Source organism: Suricata suricatta, chromosome 1, assembly GCF_006229205.1.
Source record: "Suricata suricatta isolate VVHF042 chromosome 1, meerkat_22Aug2017_6uvM2_HiC, whole genome shotgun sequence".
Lineage (NCBI taxonomy): Eukaryota > Metazoa > Chordata > Mammalia > Carnivora > Herpestidae > Suricata > Suricata suricatta.
The window spans coordinates 73,095,380-73,121,279 of NC_043700.1; the positions used below are offsets into that span (position 1 = coordinate 73,095,380).

At 35.3% G+C, this 25,900-nt stretch overlaps 1 protein-coding gene across 1 annotated transcript in view; it reads left to right on the top strand.

Annotated features, from left to right (window-relative positions):
- IQCM (IQ motif containing M) overlaps nucleotides 1-25,900 on the top strand; it is a 426,883-nt gene that overhangs the window by 106,078 nt on the left and 294,905 nt on the right. The window contains exons 5-6 of the mRNA XM_029954957.1: nucleotides 10,892-10,985; nucleotides 15,892-15,986. Coding sequence (XP_029810817.1) covers nucleotides 10,892-10,985; nucleotides 15,892-15,986 — 189 coding nt within the window. The remainder of the gene's footprint in view (nucleotides 1-10,891; nucleotides 10,986-15,891; nucleotides 15,987-25,900) is intronic.

Genomic DNA, 25,900 nt, shown 5'->3' on the forward strand with positions numbered 1-25,900 from the left:
GTACCACAAAGAGGTTGCAGAGTTGCAATTATGAATCTTAGAGCTTATTTGGAAGCATTTGTCACATTTGACCTTCCTTTCCTGGAGAGAGAGAGAGAGAAAAGAGAAGAGAAGAAGAGAAGAGGAGAGGAGGGGAGGGGAAAAGTAGAGAACAGAAGAGAGAGAAGGGTAGAGGAGAAAGGAGAAGGGAGAGAGAGGAAAAGGGAGGGGAGGGATACTGAGAGATCAGAGAGATCAAGAGATAAAGAGGGAAAGAGAGAAAGGGAAAAAAGAGAGCTAGAGTGAATGCAAGAAAGCTCACAAGTCTTTCTTTATAAATGTTAAGTAAATCCATTGGGTGGGGGCAATGAGGTGAAGTGAAGGTTCCTCTCCTCTATTATTCTTTGGAATGGAAATAAATGTCTCCAGGGGAAGTGCCTCTAAATGTCTCTTGAGTCTCTACCTTTAACTTGACTTGTTTGCCATTCAAGCATCCTTTAACACAGGTGCCAGAATTTGTTGCCCAGAAAGCCCTGACAATGCATAAAAGTAAAAACATTCATGGAGAATCCTCTCCTGACACCTGTTTTAATTTTGTGTAAGGGAAAGATCAAGATTGGCTGACCAGGGATTTACACCAGTATTTTTCCAGCAAGTGGACCAGAGCCCAGTAAGCCTGAGCAGAGGTTCAGATTTGTAAGAGTCATTTAACTGTAGCCACATCTTTGGTTTTTATTGTTGTTTATTTTTTAAGTTGTTTCATTTTTTTGTAGGAGAAGGTGGCCCAAGAAGATCAATATAAATACGTTTCTCTGGGCAATTTTGTTAAGACTTTGGCTATGATATTTGCTTGGTAGAGATTCAACTATTTCACTAGAGGATATCTGGTGTTACTTTGCTTTTGGGGGAAGAGTGTATGTTACCTAATTTGCCAAAGGCTTAATGAGTACAGCTTGCTGTATTTTATGAGTACATAAGAGAAATGAATGGTTGATAGAAAACGTTTAGGCATAGGAATATTTATTTAGCATAATACGACTTTGTGTTTTGTTTTAAATACATTGTGTTATTACTAAAAATATATACTTGGTAGAGTATTTTGGTAGCACTTTATTTTATAGCACATATAGCTTTCACTTTATAACATGTTACATGTCTGCCTCATATCCTATATGAACTATAATCAAGGTCATGTTATTTTAACCATCATCACCATGAATTGTATCAAGAATTTGCTATGTACCTGATGTTGTGCTAAGTCCTTTGTATTACTCGTCCAATCCTCATGGTAACCTATTATTATCATACACATTTTACAAGTGAAGAAGATGAACTCGGAGATATGATAAAACTTCCTGAGGGTCATACTGGTGATAAAGTTCAAATCTATCCCTCCTCAAGTCTCTCTGTCCTCGGAACCATTTTTCTGTGTGCTCCCTAATAAATAATGCAGCATACCTACCTGGAGGATGAGATTCAGATTCCTAAACTAGGATATCAGTCAATATAATAATTTGTACCTGGTAAGTATTGAATTGATTATTCTTGAGTAAATCATCTTAAACTTTTTTGGAGTTGTATAATCTTTGTCTTCTTTTTCATTACTTTTACATTATATTTTTAGATTTCTGAAAATAGTTACATATTTGTTGTTTTAATACATTTTGCATTTTGTTTTGCACACTGATGTCTCACAGTAGAGTTAAATTGCACTGACAAAACATATATTAATTTTTCAGTATTATTCTTCTGACATCATAGAGAACTTTATAGTCTCTTTTATTTAATTCAGTCTATCCTTGGTTCCTGGGAGAGTTTTGTTTTTTTTTATTCAGCATTTATTGAGTACCTAATATATTCTAGGCTAGGCACTTGAGGTATTTGTTAAAGAAATGATTGAATGGTTATCTTTACTGTGTGATTAATAGAATATAAACTTTTAGAAAGTGGTGATGATGTTTTCCCCTTTTCTTATAACCTCCATGGTCTCTGGCACATGGCTGAAGGAGGTAATCAATTACCATTTATTAGTTGAATGATATTATATTGTGGACGATAATACCTACATGAGAATGGAGTAGAAAAAAATATAGTGAAATCTGAAGTATTTAGACAACTTGTCTAGCATATCCCCTTTCTGACTAACATTCATTGTATCTGTACCTGGTGAATGTATTAATAAGTTATTTCATTTCTTCAATTAATACTTATTGTGTTTCTGATTTATAATGCTATGCATGTGTTAGAAAGGGAATAAAAATGTCTCTATTCACAAATAGCTAATAACATACTAGAAAAAATTCATTCATTCAATCATTCATTCATTCTTTATTAAGCATCTACTATCTGCCAGCCACTCTTCTCGACACTGATGATTTAGTTGTGAAAAGGGAGCTTACATTCTGCTGGGGTAGGATTGGCAAAAAGCATGTAGGTAGAGAAGGTAATCACAGAACACAAAGATCACCATGGAGGAAATAGGGTGTTATAAGAGACTGTGGGGGTATATTTAATGCAGATGTCTTGAAGGCATCTCTGAGTAACTCATATTTGATGTGAGATCTCAAGGAGAGGAAGACCAGTGGTATGCTGGTAAACTAGCGCTCTGGAAAAAGAAAAAGAAAGCCTGATATAACATGTCCTGACTTTCATGGTGCAAATATCCCACTGTGGCTAATTTCAGGCTACCAAGGGTTTAATATCTGGATTACAAAAATTTCTAAAAATTTAACAATCAGCCATTGAAAGTTGTATAAGCCAGCTGCAGCACATCACTGGCAGCAATATGAAGAGAAATGCAGGCAGTGGAAAAGCCTTGAGAGGGGACAGGAATTGATTCATTGAAGATTCTGAAAGGAAACCATTGTGGTTGTAGGGTAATGGCAGAGAGAATAGGGACAGTGATATGAAATCATGTGAGAGAGATGACCCGGAATCAGATGATGTATGGCCCTGTAGGTAATAGCAAGGAACTGATTTTTGTTTTAAGAGTGGTGGAAAGTGATTAAATGGTTTTAAGGCAGATGTTAGGAGCAGAATTCCATTTAAAAAAATTTTTTTTATAGTTCATTTATTTTTTGAGACAGAAAGTGACAGAGCATGAATGGAGGAGGGGCAGAGAGAGAGGAAGACACAGAATCAGAAGCAGGCTCCAGGCTCCGAGCTGTCAGCACAGAGCCCGATGCGGGGCTCGATCCCACGAACCGTGAGATCATGACCTGAGCCGAAGTTGGACGCTTAACCGACTGAGCCACTCAGGTGCCCCAGAATTCCATTTTAACAAGATATGTTGAGCTCTATGTATAAAATGAAGTTAATAGAGGCTAGAGCGAAGTAGGCTAACCAGAAAGCTACTTTTCACTCCTATTCTTTGTAAATTTTTTTAAATGTTTATTTATTTTTTGAGAGAGAGGTAAGAGTGTGAACTGGAGAAGGGCAGAGAGAGAAGGAGACACAGAACCTGAAGAGGCTCTAGGCTTCAAGCTGTCAGCACAGATCCTGACATGGGCCTCAAACCCACGAACCTTGAGATCATGACCTGAGCTGAAGCGGGATGCTTAACTAACTGAGCCACCCAGGCGCCTCTGTTTTTCACTCCTAATGTTGGCTTAGGTTGGATTATTATTCACAACGTATTCACTCCCTCTTCTGCCTTGGATTGGGGTACGCTTCCCTAACTCACTGATTGTGAGATTGGCCCTGTGCTTGCTTTGGTCAATAGATGATAAGAAGACATGATGCAAGCAATAACTTTAAATGTATGGTTGGTTTAACTTGTCTCTTGTACTCCTCAGTCTGCCATGAAAAACTGTGCCACAGGTAGCTGCAGTCTCGTCCAGCCTGGCCATCTAAGCTAGCTGACTCAGGGCTGCCCTGGCCAAGCTGAAGAGCTGTGAGCAACAAAAACTAAACTTGTAATCCACTGATATTTGGTGTGTTGTTTTAATGCCATATTACACCAGCAATTGTTGTGGTATTAGGCATATTGGAGAGAAATGGCCAAGTTTGAGGTATATCTTAATGATAGTTAATGAGTTTCTGATTTGAATGGGTATCTGTATGATAATATCATTTACAGACCTGAGAAATACAAGAAAGAACAGTTTGGGAGAGAAAATCAAGAGTTCTGCTAAATATATTTGAGGTGCTTATTAACATGCAAGTTCACATGTAAGACAGTTGTATACACATGACCAAAACTTTGAGGATAGGTGTGGTATATAGACAATAAAGTTTTAGAATTCTTGGTATATGGACATAATTTTTATCCAAGGACCTGAATGAAGTCTCCTATGGAACAAGTGTGAAATTAACACAAAAGGGCTTGTGATAGAGGCTCAAGGCATTCCGTTTTTTAGAGGTTTGATAAAAGAAGATGAGTCAGCAAAGGAGATTGAAAATGAGCAGCCTGGTTTTATAGGAGCAACACCAGGAGAAAGTGCCATGTAATCTCTTCACGGGAGAGTTACCATTGCCGCTATTTACTGCTGAAGACCCAGGAGAAAGCAGACAGATTTGTCCACGGGGAGTGATAGCATGGAAGTCGTTGTGCCCTTGATATGGTGTCTGAGCAAACTGTTTTGGGAGTGGATTGGAAGAGGGGGTGAGGGAGTGCAAACTATGTGTAGATGGCCAGTTTAATCATTTTCCTATAAAGCAAAGAGAAGGTTTTGTTTTGTTTTGAAGTGATAGCTGTGATGATGACTGCATTAAGAGGTAATCAAAGTTAAAGCCTTTTATTTAAACTTGGTCAGTTTGTTTACCCATCACACTTACTGTTTATTTCAAATCTTTGCCACTCTCTTGAAGATCCTTATCAGACCTCTATACCCTTCTCCCAGTAAATGATCTTACCTCCTACTTCATGGAGAATATAAAGTTCTTGATGATTACCTCTCCAGAAACTTAATCATAGAGACCTGAAACCTTATCTACCTTCTTTAAAAGAAAAAATAACTATTTTCTCTAGATTATGGCTAAATTTATCCCATTCCTTCCCTTTTTGCCAGCAATCCACCTTATCAATTTCATATTATTTATTTGTTTTATGTCTCCACCTTCTCCTTTCTTACAATATTATAAGCATCCTAGAGTCTCTTCATCTTAAAAATATATCAGCACCAAAACATTCTTTCTCAAACGTATGTCCCCTTGATGGCCATTTCATCTCTCTCCTCCTCTTCAAACCACACTTTTTAAAAGGAGAGTCTACATTTATTATTTCCAGTAAGTTTATTCCTTCACAGCAGTGAAATCTTGCTTCTACTTCTATCCTTTAATAATCTACCAATAGCTGCCTAATTACAAAAGTGAAAGGATAGATTTCATTCTTTGTCTTAAGTGTATGAGATAATGGAAATAGATTTTCTTAGCATTGCAATTGGAATTTCTCAATTATTTGTGGAATGAATTATTTAGTTATTGAATTCTCTAGGATATAACCTTCGTAATCCCCACATTGTGGCTTGCATCCCCGCGGCCTAGCAAACTGCTTGTCACATTAAAGGTATTTGGTAAATATTTGTTGAATTAATGATTGAATAAGCAAATGTTGGATAAAAACACAGTCCCTGTCCTCAAGAGACCATGAAAGAGTTCACAATGTAGGGGGAAATTGGCATTCTATATAACACACATGTGCTAGAAATTCCAACAGTAGAAAATCATATGACATCCACCCAGCCCACACACTAGAATGTGAAATGTCAGTAAATTGCAATCTGTCATTCTTGACTAATGAATCTGTCTATAAATTTGCAACATTAAATTTTAAGTTTTATTCTAATTCACACGAAATCGAATATCATTTAAACAATGGGTCTTAAAAAGAGAGAAAGGTGAGAAAAGCATTTTATAATCACTCAATATACAAAATCTAAAATCTCATTTTTTGAATGAACAGGATCTGTGAGAAGCACTTTCTTAGTATCATTAAGCCTCGGTGTTGAAGAGATGTTAACATTCTTCTAACCCAACTATTTTCATGATATAAAGCTCCTTAGTTATGTTTTCTGGAAAGGTCCTGTCCAGTCTCTGCCAGGGATGGGGAACACATTCGCTTTTACAGTATTCAATATCTGAATTATTAAAACTCTAAATTCCAGAAAACTAGGTTCCTACTAACTTCCACTCATCTAGCTTAACTAAGATGGGTTGCTTTTAGCCATCTGAATTAGAACTTTGGAATAGCCAAAGTATCAGTCAGAAATTATTTATTAATCACTAGGGGGAAATGTACATTTATAATAGAAATATTTGACAGTTGCCACCTAAATCAATTGCCCAAATTTAGTAACACCTTTTGATGTGATGTAATAGGAAGGACACCATACCACTTCTGTACTATTCCAGTCAAAAAAAACTTAATCTAGTCATCAAGAAACAATGGGAAGAATTCAGATTCCCTTCAAGATGAAAAAAGGAGGAATATTCTAGGTCAGTGCTGTCCTGTTGAAAGCCAATGCAAACCACAGATGCAATTTAAAATTTTTTGGTGGCCACCTAGAAAAAGATAAACAGAAACAGGTGAAATTAATTTCAATTATATATTTAGTTCAATATAGGAAAATATTACATAAATATTTAATTAATAGAACATTTTAATTTGAAATATTACCTTTTTGTACTAAATTTTAGAAATTCAGAGTGTATATATACATATAGTACATCTTAATTCAGAATAGCCACATTTTAAGACTCAGTAGTCATATGCTGGTGGCTACCATATTGACAGGGCATTTCTAAGTTAAAATAGATCTAAGAGATATATATAGTCCTTGTTTAGATCCTGATTGAAATAAATAAGCACCTATAAAGGGCATTTGGGGGACAGGGAATTTGTATGGTAAATATGTTGGATAATATTATTTTATCAATGGTAAATCCTTGGGTGGGGATTATGAATGTGTACAAAATGTTCTTAGGAGCTATATAATGAAATATTTAAAGGTGAAATGTCATACTGTTTACAGCTTACTTTCAAATGGTCCAGCAAAATATAAATTATGTACATACATACATATGTGTGTATATATACTTATCAGTTATTACAGTTATAGAATTTGATTTAAACAATTACATTAAGAAGGTTAACTTATTGGGGGTGCCTGAGTGGCTCATTCAGTTGTGTCCAACTCTTGGTTTCAGCTCAGGTCATGATCTCAAGGGTTGCAAGTTTGAACTCCCTGTCAGGCTATGCGCTGAGAACTTGGAGCGTGCTTGGGGTTCTGTCTCTCCCTCTCTCTCAGCCCTTCCCCTGCTCTCACACACATACTCTCTCTCTCTCTCTCAAATAAAGAAAGGTCAGCTTATTAGATCAATACAGAATAGCGAGAGGATATACATTTTCAGACAAATATGGAACATTATGAAATTGACTACATGCTGTTTTATGGAGTAGGAGTCAATAAACTTCAAAGAATTTGGAATTATACATCATGTTCTCTGATTACTGTGAAATTAAACTTAAAAACAATGACAATGGGGTGTACCTGGGTGACAGTTGGTTAAGTGTCCAACTTAGGCTCAAGGTCATGATCTTGCTGTTTGGTGTCAGCACAGAGTCTTCTTGGTATCCTCTGTTCCCCCCACCCCTGCACACACTCTCTCTTTCTCTAAAAAATTAATAAACATTAAAAATAAGTAAAACACATTATAATGAATTAAAAAGTTAAAAAATGACAATGATAATTTAAAATCCCATAATTTGAAAATCAAGGATTACTTATGGAAAGTAAGGAAGATGGATTGATTGGAGGATACTGTGGTTAGAGGCAGGAATCCAAGGGAGGAAGGTATGAATACGTATTCAAAGGAGAGAGGATAGAGGTCTGTTTTTGAGGGCCTATGTTTGGGAAAGGATGGAAGGGATTTAATGACTGATTGTAGGAGGACATTGAGGGAGAATGAGTATAAAGTAACTTCCAAGTAGATGGATGTACAGTATTGTCAACCGTGAGTGAGAAATGTTAATTGGGATGTCTTGGGATGTATGTATAGATATGGTTGGTTATTCAGATTTGGCACCTGAGAGCAAACTAGGAAGATATATGGATTTTGTGAGGCATCTACATTTAGATGATAAATTTAGCCATGGACATTGGCCAGATCAAGTAAAGGGTTAAAAGGCAGCCAAAGAAAGAGCTGTGGGGCACACACAACAGTTGGAGGTGGTCAAAGCAAAATGAGTCCATAAAGAGACAGGGGAATAGTCAGAAGTGAAGAAATCAAATGGTGATTGATTCCAGGTGAATAAAGGGTCCACTCTGAGGAAAGCATGGCACACAGTGTTAAGGCAGTTCTAATGCCGTCTGTTCCATGTTTGATTTCATTATAAAAACCCTAAATATTTATTGCTTTACCTGCATTTTCTTTTCCCAGTCTCCCTGTTTGTCTCTTATTTGCCAGTTATTCTAACCAGAAGTGATTTATAATTCACATTCCAGAACTGAATTCTGGAGTTTGGTATAATTGGTTTAGAGACTAGATTTTACATAAAGGGAATAGTTATGAACTCTAAGATGATTTAATTTGCCCAAAGTCACACAATAAGTCTGGTTCACCATCCAAAGGTTTATTAAACTAATTAGAAGTAATGTTGGATTTTTTTATATGCTTTAATTGCCTTTCTAGAAATCTCTCTCTTTTTTAAGGGATATAACTATACTTATTTTTTGTTTTGGATGCAGTCCTAACATGATTTAGTTAAATGCTATTGTAGAGGGCTTTTAGTTTAGCATTTAAATGGAAGTTTTAAACAGATTTTATTAAAAATGGGCATATAAGGTCACCTGGCTGGCTCAGAAGAGCATGCAACTCTTGATCTCAGGGTTGTGGGTTCAAGCCCCATGTTGGGTGTAGAGATTACTAAAAAAATTAATTAAAGAAAATTTTTTAATGTTTTATTTATTTTTGATATGGAGAAAGACAGAGCATGAGAGGGAGAGGGGCAGAGAGAGAAGGAGACACAGAACTGGAAGCAGGCTCCAGGCTCTGAGCTAGCTGTCAGCACAGAGCCTGACGCGGGGCTCGAACCCACGAACGTGAGATCTGACCTGAGCCGAAGCCAGAGGCTTAACCGACTGAGCCACCCAGGCGCCCCTAAAAAAAATTAATTAAAAACTGCCAACAAAATGGGCATATCTTTTGCCTTATTATTATAGCAACACTGTCTTACTTTAGCATCACTGTGGAATTCTCTCCTTAGATCTCTGGATCACACATTCTTATGATCTTTCTTCCCTATCCTTTTTGTCCTTTGCTTTTCTGCAGTAATTTTTGCTGTTAGTCCTGCTATCTATCCATTGAACGTGCCAATCATGTTTATTAATTATTATGCCTTATATCTCCCCTCTCTAGGAGTTAGCATAGCAATTTTCACTCAGTAGATATTCCTGAAATAAAATAGACATGCATATTGAGTATCATTTGGATTAACAATGTAGGCTCCCCTACCTACCTACCTGGGTTTGAATATTCTACCTACTGTTAGCTATATAACTTTGGGGAAGTAAATTTTATTCTCTGATTTATTTTCCTCATCTGTAAAATAGAACCTAATTTATGGTCTGCTTGGGAGGGTAAAATATGATAACTCATGTATAGGAATTAGCACATTTAGCATATGGCAAGTACTTTTTAAATGTTTCTATTTTTAAGACTCAAACTTCTAAGTTCATTCCCTACTTCTTCCTCATAATGTATTTCTCCATCTACTATGTGTCTGTACATAAAGTATGTCTTTTGAGCTCTATAGTTACCCTCCACAATAAGCAAGGCAGAAATGATCCTCTTTCTCTGATGAGGCAGCTGAGGGGCCTCCCTGTCCCCGGAAGCTGCAGGGGCTGTAGTGATGAAGGAACTTACAGTCAGAGGGATAGAGGTTGGAGCCCTGCCTCTGTGCTTTTTAATTTCCCACATCTTGGGTAAGCTGCTCTCCTTCTATGTAAAAGAGAGTAGTCACTGTATTTCACCAAAAAACAAACAAAAATGCCAAAAACTGGTTCTGAGCCTTAAATGTGAGACAATTTACAGGGAATACTAACCAACATCCCTGGTATATATATAGTCAATAAATTTTAACATTCTGTTTTCCATTTCTCCAAAATTTTTATTTCTGTGTTATATATTTTAAGCCTAAATTAACATAATGTAGTCAACTGTACTATTTGTTAGTATTGGCACACCAGCTAGTTTGTAAATATTTCTGAAACAGAGGGTTTCACTTCATAAATTCCCTGTATCTTTAGTGTATCTTTCTTATTCCTGAGCTGGTAGCTAGAAGGTCCTTAATAGGCATTGACTTAATATTTTGTTATAATATTTCAAACTATATTAGTCCTATTATCTATACAAAATAGAAAGGAATAGGTATTTTAAAATATTTGTGTAAATTTCTCTTTAGACTCTAAAAACTTAATTTTTTTTTTCTTTAAAGCAGAACTTTGCTTTTTCTGGACTTCAGTGTTGCTCTATCCAGTTGATGAGTATTCCTACTTACATTAACTAATGATTGCTAAATTATTTTAAAATAGCAAGCGCTCCTTAAAAGTTAAGCCTTATGATGATAATGATGATAATAATGCTGACATGTATAAGCGGGGATGTTGGTTCATCAGTATGTGCTGTGCTGCTGCAGACAGTTCGTGGGGGGCTCTCTCCATTCTGATATATGCAGTTCATTTACTCTATACGTTCAGTACTAAATTTTAGTAATTGCATAACATCTGAGGAGCATAGGGTGAAAAAAACCACTCAAATGTGTTTTTAGAGTATCTTTGTGTTGGTAATTTGTTTGAAAAATATTGTACCTCTTGTTATTAAAAAATCCGTGATTTGCAATTTAATTCAAAAATGCAGTTAGAACTTGAAAATGAAGAGTACACAATTAAAGTTTTTTTTTTTTAAATTCCAGAGCAAGTTAAACTCGGTAAAATAGTGACTAATATTGAATCAGTGAGTAAAAAAATGGAGAGAGAAAAGCATCAGCACCATGGGAAGAAGGCCAGGTAATGTGTAATTAGCTAACCTATAGAAAATGTATAGATTTATTCTACTGTGCAAGTACTTCCTGACCAATTGTTGTAGTTTCTCAAGTCTATTAACACCCCGTGTAGGAGGCTAATTTATCCTTCTGCTTGAGTCCCTTAAAGCATATCAATTATCAAAATTTTAGTTTTCAGTTCAATTAACTTTTGAACTGGAGGATGTCTGAGTAGTTAAGCAAACCATCTGGGTTTTACAGTGCATAAGCTCAAATCCAATTTGTGGCTTTCTCGAGAAAAATGCCATATTTTATGATAATATTACATAAGTTTGGAATTTTAATAACTCATCTGCAGCAATTATGGAGCAGAGTTAAGTTATAATTTTTCTTTTTAATTTAATAATTTAAAGTTAGTCTTTTTCTAACAAAAGGTGAGACTGATCCTGTAGAGCATAGTTTCAGGGCAGGCGTTTGCTTCTGCTTTCCAAAGGTGTGTGGAGATGGGTCAGTTACTTTTCTGAATTATTCCTATAAATAGCATGATCATCTTCAAGGTAACTTTACAGTTGTGTACATTACTGTTGGCCCTAAGGCTGCAGAACCTCTAAAGGCCCTTCAGCATATTTTGTAGGAACATTTGCATTTGTAGAATATCAATGCTGCTCTGTTAAAATGCATTTTTCAGTGGTTTGTTTTGCATTATTTCATTATGTCACATCGTTAGAAATTTGGGGCAGTTGGCACAGTTATAAATAATAAAAATTTGAGAAACCATTGCTCTGGCTATGCAGAATATCATGGACCTTCCAACATTTATCCAGCAATCTGTGCTTAATACTAGGAGACTGATGCTCAGAAGTCAACACTTTCTTGGCATAAGTATAATGTGATGTTCAAATTTGGAGAGTGGAATATATGTAAAGCTCTACTAATGAGGGTTTGGTTTTATCCCTGGTAGGGGAAGATGTTAACTGCAAAGGAAAAGAAATGATTATATTGGGCATTTACCAGTTTAAAAAAATTTGCTTTTGGCCTTAATTTAAACCAAGATCCAGGTTGGTCTGGCAGAGTGGTAACCGCTACAAGAGTAGTTAATAGACCAATTTAACCAAATAGTTTAGAATTTCAAGTAAGCTTTTAACAACTAGGAAAGTTAACTGAACTAATTTGAAAATCTACCATTTTCTGTATATTTCGATGGGACTGAAAATTCAAGGAAGAATAACAATGACTTAGAGACAAGTGGAGAACTCATTAATAATAAATCTGATCAGGTAGAATATCTTTCAGTATGTCTTTCTCAAGAGAGTTGAGTCTTTCTCAAAGAATTGTTTCTTCTGCAACTGGTGGAAGATAAAGGTCTCTTGACACCCTAACATCCCATTTTTAATGAAAACATGTCCTACCTAATGAGGAAGATCAACACCCTCTGAAATTAAGAGCAAGTCCATGTACTTCCAGTAACAGCCTGGGGCACATAAAGCCTGAACTTCAATCCACTAGGGTTGCTTTGTCTTTATTTATAGCTAGCTTATGGCGGTAACTTGTTTCCTACCTTGCAGTTAGCTTCATTTCATTAATGTTGGAAGTGTGATGGGAATACAGAAGGAAAGACACATAAGTGTTCTGGGACATGGTGACTCAGGGTGTTAGAAAACCCGTGCTTAACTAGACAAATAAGATGTCATTAGAGTGAAATTTTTACTGAAATCTAGTTCACCACATAATAAAGATAAGAAAACTTAGCCATGAGAATATAAGCAACAGAAAGGACAACAGAATCAGTCGGAAGTCAGGTAGGGAGTTGTTAACAATGCAGGGACAGGTTCCAGCACTAATTAGCATGAATTGTCCAACTCTTTGTGAGACTTTTGGAAGATGTCTATTTAATATAAATAAACCCCTGTGAGGGTAGCTGTATATAAACTACTTACAGTTCCCCTGAAAAAGCTTTGGAAAATACTAATTTCTAAGGGTGACACATAATATTTTTAGGTAGACCATAAAAATATTGGCTCCACAAAAGAAATTTCCTTGGACAATACATGAAGAAATACAATCTTATAAATGTGTGATTTCCTTTCCCCAGATTTCTCTGTTTGATTTGCAGAGCAAAAGCAAAATTGTATACCTCTGCATTTTCAAATTTAAGGAAGTTAAGTTCTTCAATATGCCTTTGAATTCTAACTTCAAAGATTACCATACATTAACATGCTCTTTTTATGACAATAATGATAAATGTGAGTGAATTCTAAATGTTAATTTTCCACCAAGGAAATTTTTGAGCTTTATTTATTTATTTATTTATTTTTTTTGCTGTTGTGTGTAATACTTGGTGCATTTGAGGGTATGACAGCTGCATTTCTGTAAATGTATTCTGTAATTCAGGCAAGTGAGCCCAGACTTCTTCCCCTAGTTTTGTGACCATTGGGAGTTTCTTATGTGTTACATGACAATTTTTATTTAGGTTATTCTGATCAATTTAATTATAAGATGAGAAGATTATAAAATAATGATAGAATCCCTCACTGCATTTCACATTTGTATTGAATGACCCTGCCTTTCCACCTTAATATCTGTAAAATATTTTGCTTAAGTGGATGAACTGTGGTCTACTTCTGTTAGAATCTTTCATTAATAGGGAATCATTGAACAATGCAATTACTAGTCCTAATTTGGAGATTTAAATATATAACCATGGACCAGATAGAAGAGAACAAAGAAAACTGTGATTGATCAGTGTATCTTGGCCCCTTTCTTGGTGACATATAAATAAATTCTAGAATTTTAAATGCGAAGCTGACTGTCTACTCAAGCCTTTCATATTTTCCCTTGACTGTATGATTTTGTCATACTAGTGATACCTCAGTTCTTTGGCCAACTGCATGGGTGTGACCACATGAGTGACAGCTAGACTAATAGATCCTATAAGTCAGTCATTTCTTTACTATTTATTGAATGTCAACTATATGCCAAATTTAAAACTCTGCCACAGAGTCTTCCCTCAGACCCTAGTTTTTTGATGGGCAAAATGTTTTAAAATCCTAAAAATTTTCTAAAAAAATTTTTTTAATGCTTGTTTATTTTTGAGAGTGAGAGAGATGGAGCATGAACGGGGGCAGGGCAGAGAGAAAGAGGGAAACATAGAATCTGAAGCAGGCTCCAGACCCTGAGCTGTCAGCACAGAGACTCATGTGGGACTCGAACTCGAATTATAAGATCATTACCTGAGCCAAAGTCAGATGCTCAACTGACTGAACCACCCAGATGCTTCTAAAAATCCTAAAAATTTTTATAACATTTATATAAATTTGAACTAGCAATTCCATTTCTAGGCATTTATAATAAGAATTGGATAGGTTCACAAATGAATGTTTGAAGATTTTCATCCTTGTTTATTAAAAATACCAAAAAAGTTGAAGCAACCCAAATACCTAGTAAAAGAAGATTGGCAAATAAACCATCAGTGTGTTAAATCCATACAGTGGAATGCTTTCTAAAAGGTCAAAATGACAGTGTGCATCTTTATGCATTTATAAATAAAGAAATTCATGATATTAAGTAAAAAATTGCACTAAAGGGTTCATATACATATATGTGCAAATAAACATAGAGAAGGCATGAAATATAGTACACATGTTAATTATGACAAATGGAGTTAGTATAAAATAGTAATAAGGAGTTTAGTTCTTGGGGTCCCATTACTTGGATTCAAAACCTGGCTCCACCCATTTCTAGCTGGGGTAATTTGAACTATATACTACTTAACCCTTAAATGTCTTAGTTTCTTCATTTGTGAAAGAAGATGTGGAATATATATATGTACATATAAATATGTACATATTATATATGCATACATATATATATATATACAATGGAATATTACTTGGCAATGGAAAAGACTGAAATCTTGCCATTCTCAACAACATGAATGGAATTAGAGTGTTATCATGCTAAACATAAGAAGTCAGAGAAAGACAAATGTAATAATGTCACTCATGTGGAGTTTAAGAAACAACTGTTGAATATAGGGGAAGGGAGGGAAAAATAAGATAAAAACGAGAGACAAACCATTAGAAACTTAAATACAGAGAACAAACTGAGGGTAGCTGGAGGGGAGGTCAGTTGGGGGGAATGGGCTAAATGAATGATAGGCATTAAGGAGAACACTGAGTGTTATATGTAAGTGATGATTCATTGGATTCTACTCCTAAAACCAATACTATACTATTATGTTAACTAACTTGAATTTAAATAATAAATTAAAAAAAATAAAATAAGATGGGTGTAATAATAATAAAACCCCAGTCTTGTTGTGAGGATTAAATGTAGTAAGAGACAGACAGAACTTAGAATAGTGGCTGGCCTTGAAGAAGCAGTTAAGGTTTTACAAATAGGACTAAAATAATAAGGTGGTGAATGAGGGCTAATTTTTATTTTCTTCCTTTCCCTTATGTACATTGGGTAAAATTTCTATATGGTACCCAGTTTTTGATTCAGCTGACTTAGATAAATCTCGCCAAGTCATGATAGAAAAACATGTTACTTAAAATCTCTTGTGAAACATAGAAGAAATAGATATGATGTTTATTCATTTTTCTAATTTTTGTTTTCATTCAGAAAACAAATGTTCCTGTTTGTTATCCATGCTCAGAGCCAGAAAAATTTGGTATTATTTTTGTCTTCATTAGATAAATATTATATATTTATATGTAATAATATAATTACATATGAACATATTTAATAATGTTTGCAGAAGGTCTACTGCAGGGTGCTGAAGGTACAACATGCGTAGTCTCTACTGATAGGAGACAGTGGTTTTTTCTTTGTGATTAGCATCTAATACTATAACAACATTCTTGAGTGTTTGTATTACAAAATAGGGATTATAAATCACTCAAATCTCTACCTTTACATTTTGGAAACAGATTGTTGGTTTCACCATATGTCATCCCCATCATCAACCTTGACTTGCTCTTAGGACCCATGACTTCCTCTTCCATGGGACTTCTGAAAGAACATGGTGAGTCTCATTCATAAGTTAATAGCAATGCAATGACTTTCATTATTTCACATTCATTTAAAATGCAGTGTCAAACAGCTAGTATTTCCTTTAAATACTGTGTCAAAAGATAAAAGAGATTTCAGAAACGACTACTAATAATTCATTTGCATAATCTCTTTTATATGAACTTGAGAGATTAGATTTTTTAAAAATATTTATTTTTGAGAGAGAAAGTGAGAGAGAGCTTGAGTGGGGGAGGGGCAGACAGAGAGAGAGGGAGATACAGAATCCAAAACAGGCTCCAGGCTCTGAACTCTCAGCACAGAGCCTGGAGCAGGGCTTGAATTTGGGGGAATGGTGAGATCATGACCTAGGCTGAGGTCAGATGCTTAATCAACTGAGCCACCCAGGTGCCCCAGATTGGATGTTTTTGGGTTTTTTAAAATTATATTTTATTGTCAAATTGGCTTTGATACAACACCCAGTGCTCAACCCAACAAGTGCCCTCCTCAATGCCCATCACCCACTTTCCCCTCTCCTCCATTCCCCATCAACACTCAGTTTGTTCTTTGTATTTAAGAGTCTCTTATAGTTTGCCTCCCTCCCTCTAGCAGACTGAATGTTTTTAATGTGTGTGAATATTGAGGGTTTTAGGAAATTATAAGCATAAATTTCTTATATTTTTATAAATTCCTCTGTACTTGAGTTATTATTGTTTTACAAAAATACATAATTCTTCCAAAGAAAATATAGATGATTCTTTAAGGTCCCTTAAGGGTGATTGAGAAACTAACTCTCTGGAACTTGGTGAGTTGCTTAAAGCCAGACCTAGGGGACTATTGATCCAAAGAAACTATTTTGTAGTTTTCCTCTTTTTAAACTTGTTAGTCATGTTCTTATGCTTCAGGCTGTCATTAAGAGAAAACTCTTCTTGTAGAGTGGGACTTTATTGATATTGAAAATTTGCAGAAGCTTCTTCTTGCATTCTTAAGACATTATTTTATAAAATTTCCTTTATCCAGCTGCAATTTCACCAGTGTTTCTCTGTTTTGATTATTATAAGGAATTCAAGCATTAAATGGAGGCTCAAGTATCACATTTTCATTAATCCAACCAGTATTCACCAATACTTTAAATATTTGTGAATATAATGTCAGAATCCTGAACACATGCTGTTTAAACTTGAACACATGTCTGTTTAAAATTTTTGGATGTTGATCCATAGCTTAAATTCTTTTAAGGCTTGATCAGGCAGTTTGAGGTCCCTGGTAGTGTAAAGAATGTGTGGGTCTCAACTGAGTCTAGAATTGAATATGTATATGAAGAAGTAAATGCTGTCAAAAATTCTTCATAAAGCATAGGATTTAATGGGTGAAATAGTATAATCTTGAAATCTGATCATGGAGAAGGCTGAGGTTTTGCAGCCCGTAACTACCTCCTAAGTGAAAGTTCTATGTTATTTAGAGTTTATTCAGAATCATACTAAGCATTGATAAAAATCTGTTTTCAAACACCAACAAGCTCAGGTAAATCACATGGTTTGTCTCCTTGTAGAGCCGCTTCTTAGTTCATTAAAGTGGTCAGTAATTCTCATGGTTTCACTCTGAATGTAGAAATTTAAGTCTTTTTCCATATACATGGAACTCACTCTACAGGGTCTTGATCACTGATTTTTTTTTAAATTAAAAAACATTTTTTTACATTTATTTTTGAGAGGCAGAGAGAGATAGAGTATGAACAGGGGAAGGGCAGAGAAAGAAAGTGACACAGGGTCTGAAGCAGGCTCCAGGCTCTGAGCTAGCGGTCAGCACAGAGCCCAACGCGGGGCTCGAACCTATGAACTGTGAGATCATGACCTGAGCTGAAGTCAGATGCTCACTGAACCACCCAGACACCCCGACCACTGTTTTTTTTTATAGTGCTAAAGAAAGACAGAAAATCCTTCTGAAATGTTTACTGAGAGAGTCTCAATTGTGAAATTGTGAGTTGAAGGCTGGCAGAATGGGCAGTCACCTTCCGGATGTGTTTGGAGGGTTGCTAAAGGTTCTGTCCATGCAGAAATGTTCTGTTGAAATATTTGGCATATTTACTGCTAGAGCCATGATAACTTCAGGGGAAGGAAAGACTCCCTCCCTGCCGTATCACAGTCACTGGCACATAATAGGCATTAATAAGCATTCTTTGAATGAATAAATGAATGAATGAAGACAAATTAAAAGAAGCCACCCAAGTGAAATATTTTGCCATATGTATCTGTATGTCTGTTTCTGGATAATAGGCTAAAAGAAAAAGATGAATTTGGTGAAATAACAACACTGAATATATACCTGCCAAAAACTGCCACTGGACACTTTTCTTTTACACTGGTTTACACTGATTATGTGTAGACTGCAGAGATACCATAAAAATAAGTAAAATGTTATACATTTCATTTATATGCTTTAAAACCAAATTGTTGGGCAGATTATTAGTTTTATGGTATAAGTCTCTCAATACTCATATAAATTCATGGGGACTTAGAAGGTTAAACATGCTGAAAGTATATAAATTTTCAATAAAATATTATTTCCAAATGCTATAGGGTAGCTTGTTCTTTTTTCCTTAAAATGAAATGTATTTTAATAAAATAAGAATGGAAATTCTATCATCGCTTTGTTTTACATGATTTTTTGTTTTATTTTGTTTTGTTTTCAGCCAAACCACTCTTTTATTATAGCAGCTTTTTAAAAAATGTTTTTATTTTAGTAAAGGCAGGAATATCTGAAAGCTTGTGGTCAGCAACTTACTTTATATAAGCCATTAGAGAAGTGTGAAAAATGTTGATTTCCTTTTTAAATAACCTAGGTGTGGTCCTGGCTTTGTGTCTTGGGTGAAAAATAATCAATACTTTCTGAATATTTTTTCAAATTCATGTTAATTTTTTAGTTCATTTTACAGCTTTAGTCTATAAATTTGTCCAACAATGCTTTTTCTGCACACCACTATTAACACGGTTTTTTAGCTTCACTGAAAGTTGGAAACAGTCACTGAAGTCTATTTAATAAGAGAATGTAGCTTAAATTATGGAGAATGCAGACCTTGTGGTTTCCTCAGGGGTATATGGTAATTTACTGGACTCTTAAAATTGCCCAATTCTTTTTTAGAATAAATAAGTTATTCTTTTTTAAAATTTACATTCAAGTTAGTTAACATCCAGTGTAGTGTTGGTTTCAGGAGTAGAACCCAGCGATTCATCTCTTACATATGACACCCACTGCTCCTCCCTCAAAGTGCCCTCCTTAATGCCCATTGCCCACTTAACCCATTACCCCCCCACCACCTCTCCTCTACAAACCCTCAGCTTGTTCTCTGTACGTAAGAGTCTCTTATGGTTTGCCTTCCTCCCTGTTTTTATCTTATTTCTCCTTCCTTTAAATTATTCTTATTCAAGGAAAAAGAAAAGGAAATTAGAACATGGGAGTTAGGATAAAGTCATGATTTCTAGTCATTAGACATATATATTATTATGTATGATATGTAATTATATGTTATATATATTTAGAAATATATATACTTTATGCTACTTAAAGTCTTGCATATAAAGTGGTACAATAGTTTCCCTTTATCTCTGGAGGACACGTACCAAGACCCTCAGTGGGTGACTGAAACTGCAGATAGTACCAAAACCTATATGTATTGTGTGTGTTCTTATACATATGTACCTATGGTAAAGTTTAATTTATAAATTAGTAAGAGATTAACAATAACCAATAATAAAACAATTATGACAATATACTATAATTAAAGTTACATGGATGTGTTCTCTCTCAAAATATTTTACTGTACTATACCCACCTTCTTCCTGTGATGATGTGAAATGATAAAAGGCCTATTGATGAGATGAAGTGAGGTGAATGACATAGACACTATGAAAGCATTAGGCTTCTACTTATCTTCTGACAATGTGTTAGAAGGAGGATCATCTGCTTCTGGATCCTGGTTGGCCCTGGGTAATTGAAACCACATAACATGAAACTGCAGGTAAGGGGGGGCCTGCGTTATAGCACAGTAGTGAGGGCCCTGAAGTTGTTTGAGTTGCTCTAATGAGGTTAGAGTTCTGGCTCTGCTGGTTTCTAGCTGGGAAACCTCATCCAAGTGACTATGATTTAGTATCCTCATTGACTACATGGGGAATAATAACAATACCAATTTCGAAGTTTTTGGATTGTGCTTATAATGTGTATAACATACATCCTGGTGCTTAATAAAATTGAGCTCTTACTATTAACTTCAGTTCCCTAGATATAAATAGTAAAGCATATATAGACTTGAGAATGTGGTATTTGGTGACCTAGCTCTGACCGTATCCTGAAGGATATATTTCTTAAAGCACAAGATCTACTTCTTTAACACACACTCAACCCTATCACAACACGGAACTCAGGAAGTGAGCTTTATTGTTATTGTGTAAACACAATCACGGTGACCTTTCCTGGATTCAACTATTTTTGTCATTATCATTGTTAGCATCCTGCTCTAGACCTTGAATCTGCCTGTTTATTCTGCTATTTAAATGAATTTGATAAGTCACAGTGAAATTGATATTCCTCAAGCACCCCTTTTAGCAGTCATTTCAGAGCTTTACCTCCATATTTATGATTCTAAGGGAATAGGCTCATGGTAGGAGCTCTTTAATAGTTTTTCAAAATAAAGTTAAAAAAATTTTTTTTAATGTTTTTTAAATTTATATTTGAGAGAGAGAGACAGCATGAGCAGGGGAGGATCAGAGAGAAAGAGAGACACAGAATCTGAAGCAGACTTCAGACTCTGAGCTAGCTGGCAGCACAGAGCCTGACATGGGGCTCGAACCCACGAACCGTGAGATCATGACCTGAGCTGAAGCCGGACGCTCAACTGACTGAGCCACCCAGGCGCCCCTCCAAATAAACTTCTGAGAAGAAGGGAAATGTGTCCAAAAAGTCCACCTTGCTCTACATGAGATCCAGCTCTGTGTGTAGTCTGGTGTGAGTTCCTTCAGTTCTCTGGGCTTTAGTTTCATCATCTGTAATCTTCAAGGAAAGAATGAAATTATCTTCCATGAAAAGAACAAAAGGTTAGAATATTTCCTTGTCCTGAAGGGCTGCTTCTCAAATACTAAAATCTCTGTACATAATCATTGACCGGAGAAAAGTGGATCAACCCCCAGCCTTTCCTCTTAGCAAGATTGCTTACCTCACTTGACTTGGCGGGTTCACAGCCCTGAGACTCTTGGGATGAATCTCATTAAGTATTACCTGTCTATATCAGTGTCCACAGGACACCTAGGACTTCCAGGTCACTTCTTATCACCAAAGCTTTGCTTCCTCTCTCTCTAATTCTATATGCCTTTTTTTATGACCTTATCCATTACCCTTTTTGCTCCTAGAAACTGTTTACTCTTCTCCCTGAAATCATAACCAGTAACTAGCAAAAGCCCTAAATCTTTACCCTCTGCTAAGTGTTCCCTTCATCTCTTGGTCTCACTGAAATCTGTGCTCTGTCTCCAGCCCTGAGGACATTTCTTTTCCTGCTGTTGTCTCATATGGTGATGGTTATCTCTCCCACACCTCGCCTGTCTGGGATTGGAGATGGAGAAGTGATCTTATTCCACATGCTTCTTCCAGACCATTCTCCCTTCCTCTTCTCTAAGATAGACCCAGCTTTGAATCCCATGTCATCAAATGAGATCCTCCATTATCTCTTCTTCTTACAGTTATCTGTTGATTTGCATCCATTTTCTCATATCTTAAGAATTTAGCCCCTGGGCTCTTGTGACTTTCTCTAGCATTAGTCTTGTAATAACTGATTGAGGTGTCCAAATAAATAAGTTCTCTGATTCATTGGCTTCTACATTCCTTGGGCCCTTCTCCTTAAATGATGTTGCTTTCCATCATACTACATATATTCTCTAATAGTTATACCTTTGAAATATTTCTAAAACCTGATGTTGAAGAGCACTACTATTCAACCAGATCACCTTCTAAATTCTAACAATATTTTTAAATCCCTGCTAAGAGTTTTGGGATGCGAGTACTCATAAAGGCCTGGCCTTAAATTTTTGGTGTATATGCTGCCGAAGTGAGTACTGGCCTTAAGTTTTTGAATTTCTTCTCTAGCTATACTCATTCCCTTGGTAATTTTATCCAAGCTGTGGCTTTAAATATCATTTATATGCTGATGACTCCAAACATATTTCCAGCCTGGTTATTCTCCTGAATTCCATCTCACATTCAACTGCTTAATCAGCATGTCTACTTGACTTTTTAACAGGCATTTCAAACCTAACATGTCCAATTCAGGAACTTTGTAGGTGTTATTCCCTTTGCCTAGAAAGCCCCTTCCCTTAGATATCATAGGCATTACTCTTTGACCACTTTTGGGCGTTGTCCAAATGCCTCCTTACCTATGAGGTCATTTCGGGCCAGTTTTTTTATAGCAGCAACCATACCTGCCTGTGGTGTTACATCTCTTGCTTTACTTTGATCTCTAACATTTGAGATCTCAGCATATGTTGCTTCTTTCATTTATCTGACTTTGTCTGCCTCCTCCTGCTAGAATGTAAAATCCATGAAGACAGATAGTTTTGACTGATTTATTCACCATTTAATCCCTTAGATCCAGAATCATTCTTGGCACATAGGATGTACTCACTGTATGAGTGAAGATACCATTTTATTTTCTAAAAGAGTGGTACCAGTTTGCATATTTATTTTTTCTATTTAATGAAGAAATTTATCTAATTTATTAGAATAAACATTTTTACCCATGGAGCTCAAATACGCTCTTTAAATATTTTTTAAAAATGTTTTTAATTACTTTTGAGAGAGAGGGAGAAAGACCAAGTGTGAGTAGGGGAGGGGCAGAGATTGAGGGAGACAGAATCTGAAGCAGGCTCCAGGCTCTGAGCTGTCAGCACAGAGCCCAATGCAGGGCTTGCACCCATGAACTGGCAGATCATGAGCTGAGCCAAAGTTGAACACTTAACCGACTGAGCCACTCAGGTTCCCCTCAAATATGCTGTTTTCGTTTTAAATAAAAAATACAGCTGAAAGAAAAAATACATCCTCTATACATGCGTGAGTGCGTGTGTGTGTGTGTGTGTGTGTGTGTGTGTGTGTGAATGAGAGAGAGAGAGAGAGAGAATGTGTGTTTCTGAGAACATGGTGAACAACGTGTGTGAGGAAAGACTTTTGAGTACAGAACACCTAAAAATGTTAGTTAAATATTAAAATATAAGACTAAAAACTTGGCTGAACTAGCAGGAAAGCATAAAAATAATAAAACTAGGAAAACATCAGAAAGTCTGATTCCACAAGGGTTTGATATTATTTAGAATAGTTGATTTTTAGGGCTCATACCTATTCCTGGTAGCTTAGAGCTTTCTTAGTTAAAGCAAATAAACAAGAAAAAATTTGTATCACTTCTGTCCCTTTTCCTTTCAATCAAACATATACATATACATATATATAAACATATAATATATGAATATATTTATTAAGTCTCAGGGATCCAGAATTAGATTAATAGATTAATTTTTGTCATGATGCATTATCATCACTTGTTCATGAGTTGCCCTCTTTTATTTATTTAATAATATTGATAGCAACGGACATCTATTTATGTGCACTTGCCAAATCCTGTCTCTTTGCTTCCCCCCTACATTCCTAGATTTGGAGTTCTATTAAATTCTTGATATTAATCCTCTGTTGTATTGTGACTAGTCTTGTCACTTCCTTTAAGTGTGTCTTTGATAAACAAATTATATTGATTTAAATATGGCAAAATTGAATAAAAATATTACCCTCTTTGGGACAATAAAATGAAGTACTGGAGGTCTGCTCTTCCTCTGATCTGAAATTTTTACTATCATTGTTCATTATTCCAATTTTGTCTTTTTTTAACTGTAATCTCACAAGTAATGCCATAATTGTCATTATTTTATAAAGATGATGTTTCTTTAGATTTGCTTGTCCCCAGGCAGATATCCAGAATTGCAAAAAACTTACAAATTTTCAAAATGAACTGCAGATGTGCATGATATGTCCTTCCTTTTATTTAGACCTTTGTGAAGTCTCAATAATATTTTATAGTTTCTACATATATTTTTAGATTTATTTCTGTGCGTTTGATGTTCTTGATGGTACTTTAAATCCTATTTAAAATTTTATTTTATCCTCACCCCAGTTTCTGCAACATAGAGATATAGTCAATCTTTTTATATGGACCTTACATCTTATAGACTTTATAAATTAACATTATTTCTAGTAGTTAATCCTATTTGTTGATCTTTCTAGATTTTCTAAATACATCATCATGTTGTCCATGAATGATGACAGTTTATGTATTTTTCTTCCTATTCCTTGATTTTTTCTTCCCTTGTTGCATTTGTTAGCCCCCTGCACAGTTTAACACAAAGGTGGTGAGCAGCCTTCTCATTTTCTATCTCAGAAGGAATTATTATGTATATTAGCATAAAGTATAATGTATAATATCTGTTAAAGCCTATCTATATTATTTAAGAAGTTCATACTTATCTAAGAGGTTTTATCATGAGTCAATGTTGAATTTTATCAGATGATTTTATTCTTATCTCAAGATGATTGTGTCATTTCTCTCTTTTGTGTTATTAATGTAGTGAATTATGCTGATTGATGTTCACATGTGAAACTAACCTTCAGTAAAGTTGGAATAAACCTTGGAATAAACCAAACTTGAATTTAATTTGCTAATACTCTGTTGAGGATTTTTAAACTCATTTTGAAAAGAGATATGTCTTATAATTTTCCTTGTTTATAATGTTCTTGTCAGGATTTGGCATTGAGGTAATGAACATTATACAATAAGTTGGAAACTATTCCCACTTTTTTCATTTGTCTTGAAGAATTTCTGTAAGATTGTGCTATTTTTTTTTCTTAAATATTGGGGAAAATCATTAGTGATACCACTTGGCCTGAGAATTTCTTTATATGGAATTTTAAAATCACAGATTAAATGTCTTTAATAAAATTGGAACTGAGGAAACTATTTTAATCTTATGTCAGTGTTTATAAGTTATGTAATATAGAAATATGTCTAAATTGTCAAAAGTATTGCCATGAAGTTGTCCATAATAATTTGTACTCTTGTCTCCTTTTTAATTTTCTATATTAATTATTTAGGTTTTCTCTCTATCCCTCCTTTCCTTCCTTTTTCTCTTGGGTCAGTTGCACTGAATGTCTGTCAACTTTATTGTTTTTTTAAAAGAAACAACTTCTGGCATTCTGGTTTTCTTTATAGTGCAGTGCTCTCTATTTCATGAATTTCTAGTAATCATTATATTTTCCAGCTCTTCATGTTGGCCAGCTCTGAGTGAGCACTTTGAGTCCCTACTATTTGTTATTTGATTTTACTTGAGCGTTTTCTCATTGTGATGACCATTTTCTAAATACTGTTATATATGGTAATATTATCAGTTACTGTGATGGAATCTTCTCTCAATAAAATGGATGAATTTTGGGAGGACAGCAGTTATCCTTTAAAAATATCCAATAGAGGGACACCTGGATGGCTGAGTTGGTTAAGTGTCTGACTCTCGATCTCAGCTCGGGTCTTGATCTCAGGGTTGTGAGTTCAAGCCCCACACTGGGCTTTTCTCTGAGCACAAATTCTACTTAAAAAAAAAAATAGCCAATAGAATGGTAGACACACGGAAACTCAAAAAATGCTTTACAAGTAGCTTTTGTTCCCCTGTGAAGATAACTGAAAATAAACAAAACTTTGCTGTTAGACTTTTGTATTGAGATCAGTAGCCAAATGTTAGGTTTCATTTTTTTTTTCAGTTATAAAGATACATACAATCGTATTAAAGAACAATTTGGAAAGAAAGAAAAAAAAAACTTGTCCATTAATGCCACCACCCTCTCACAGCCGTGCTT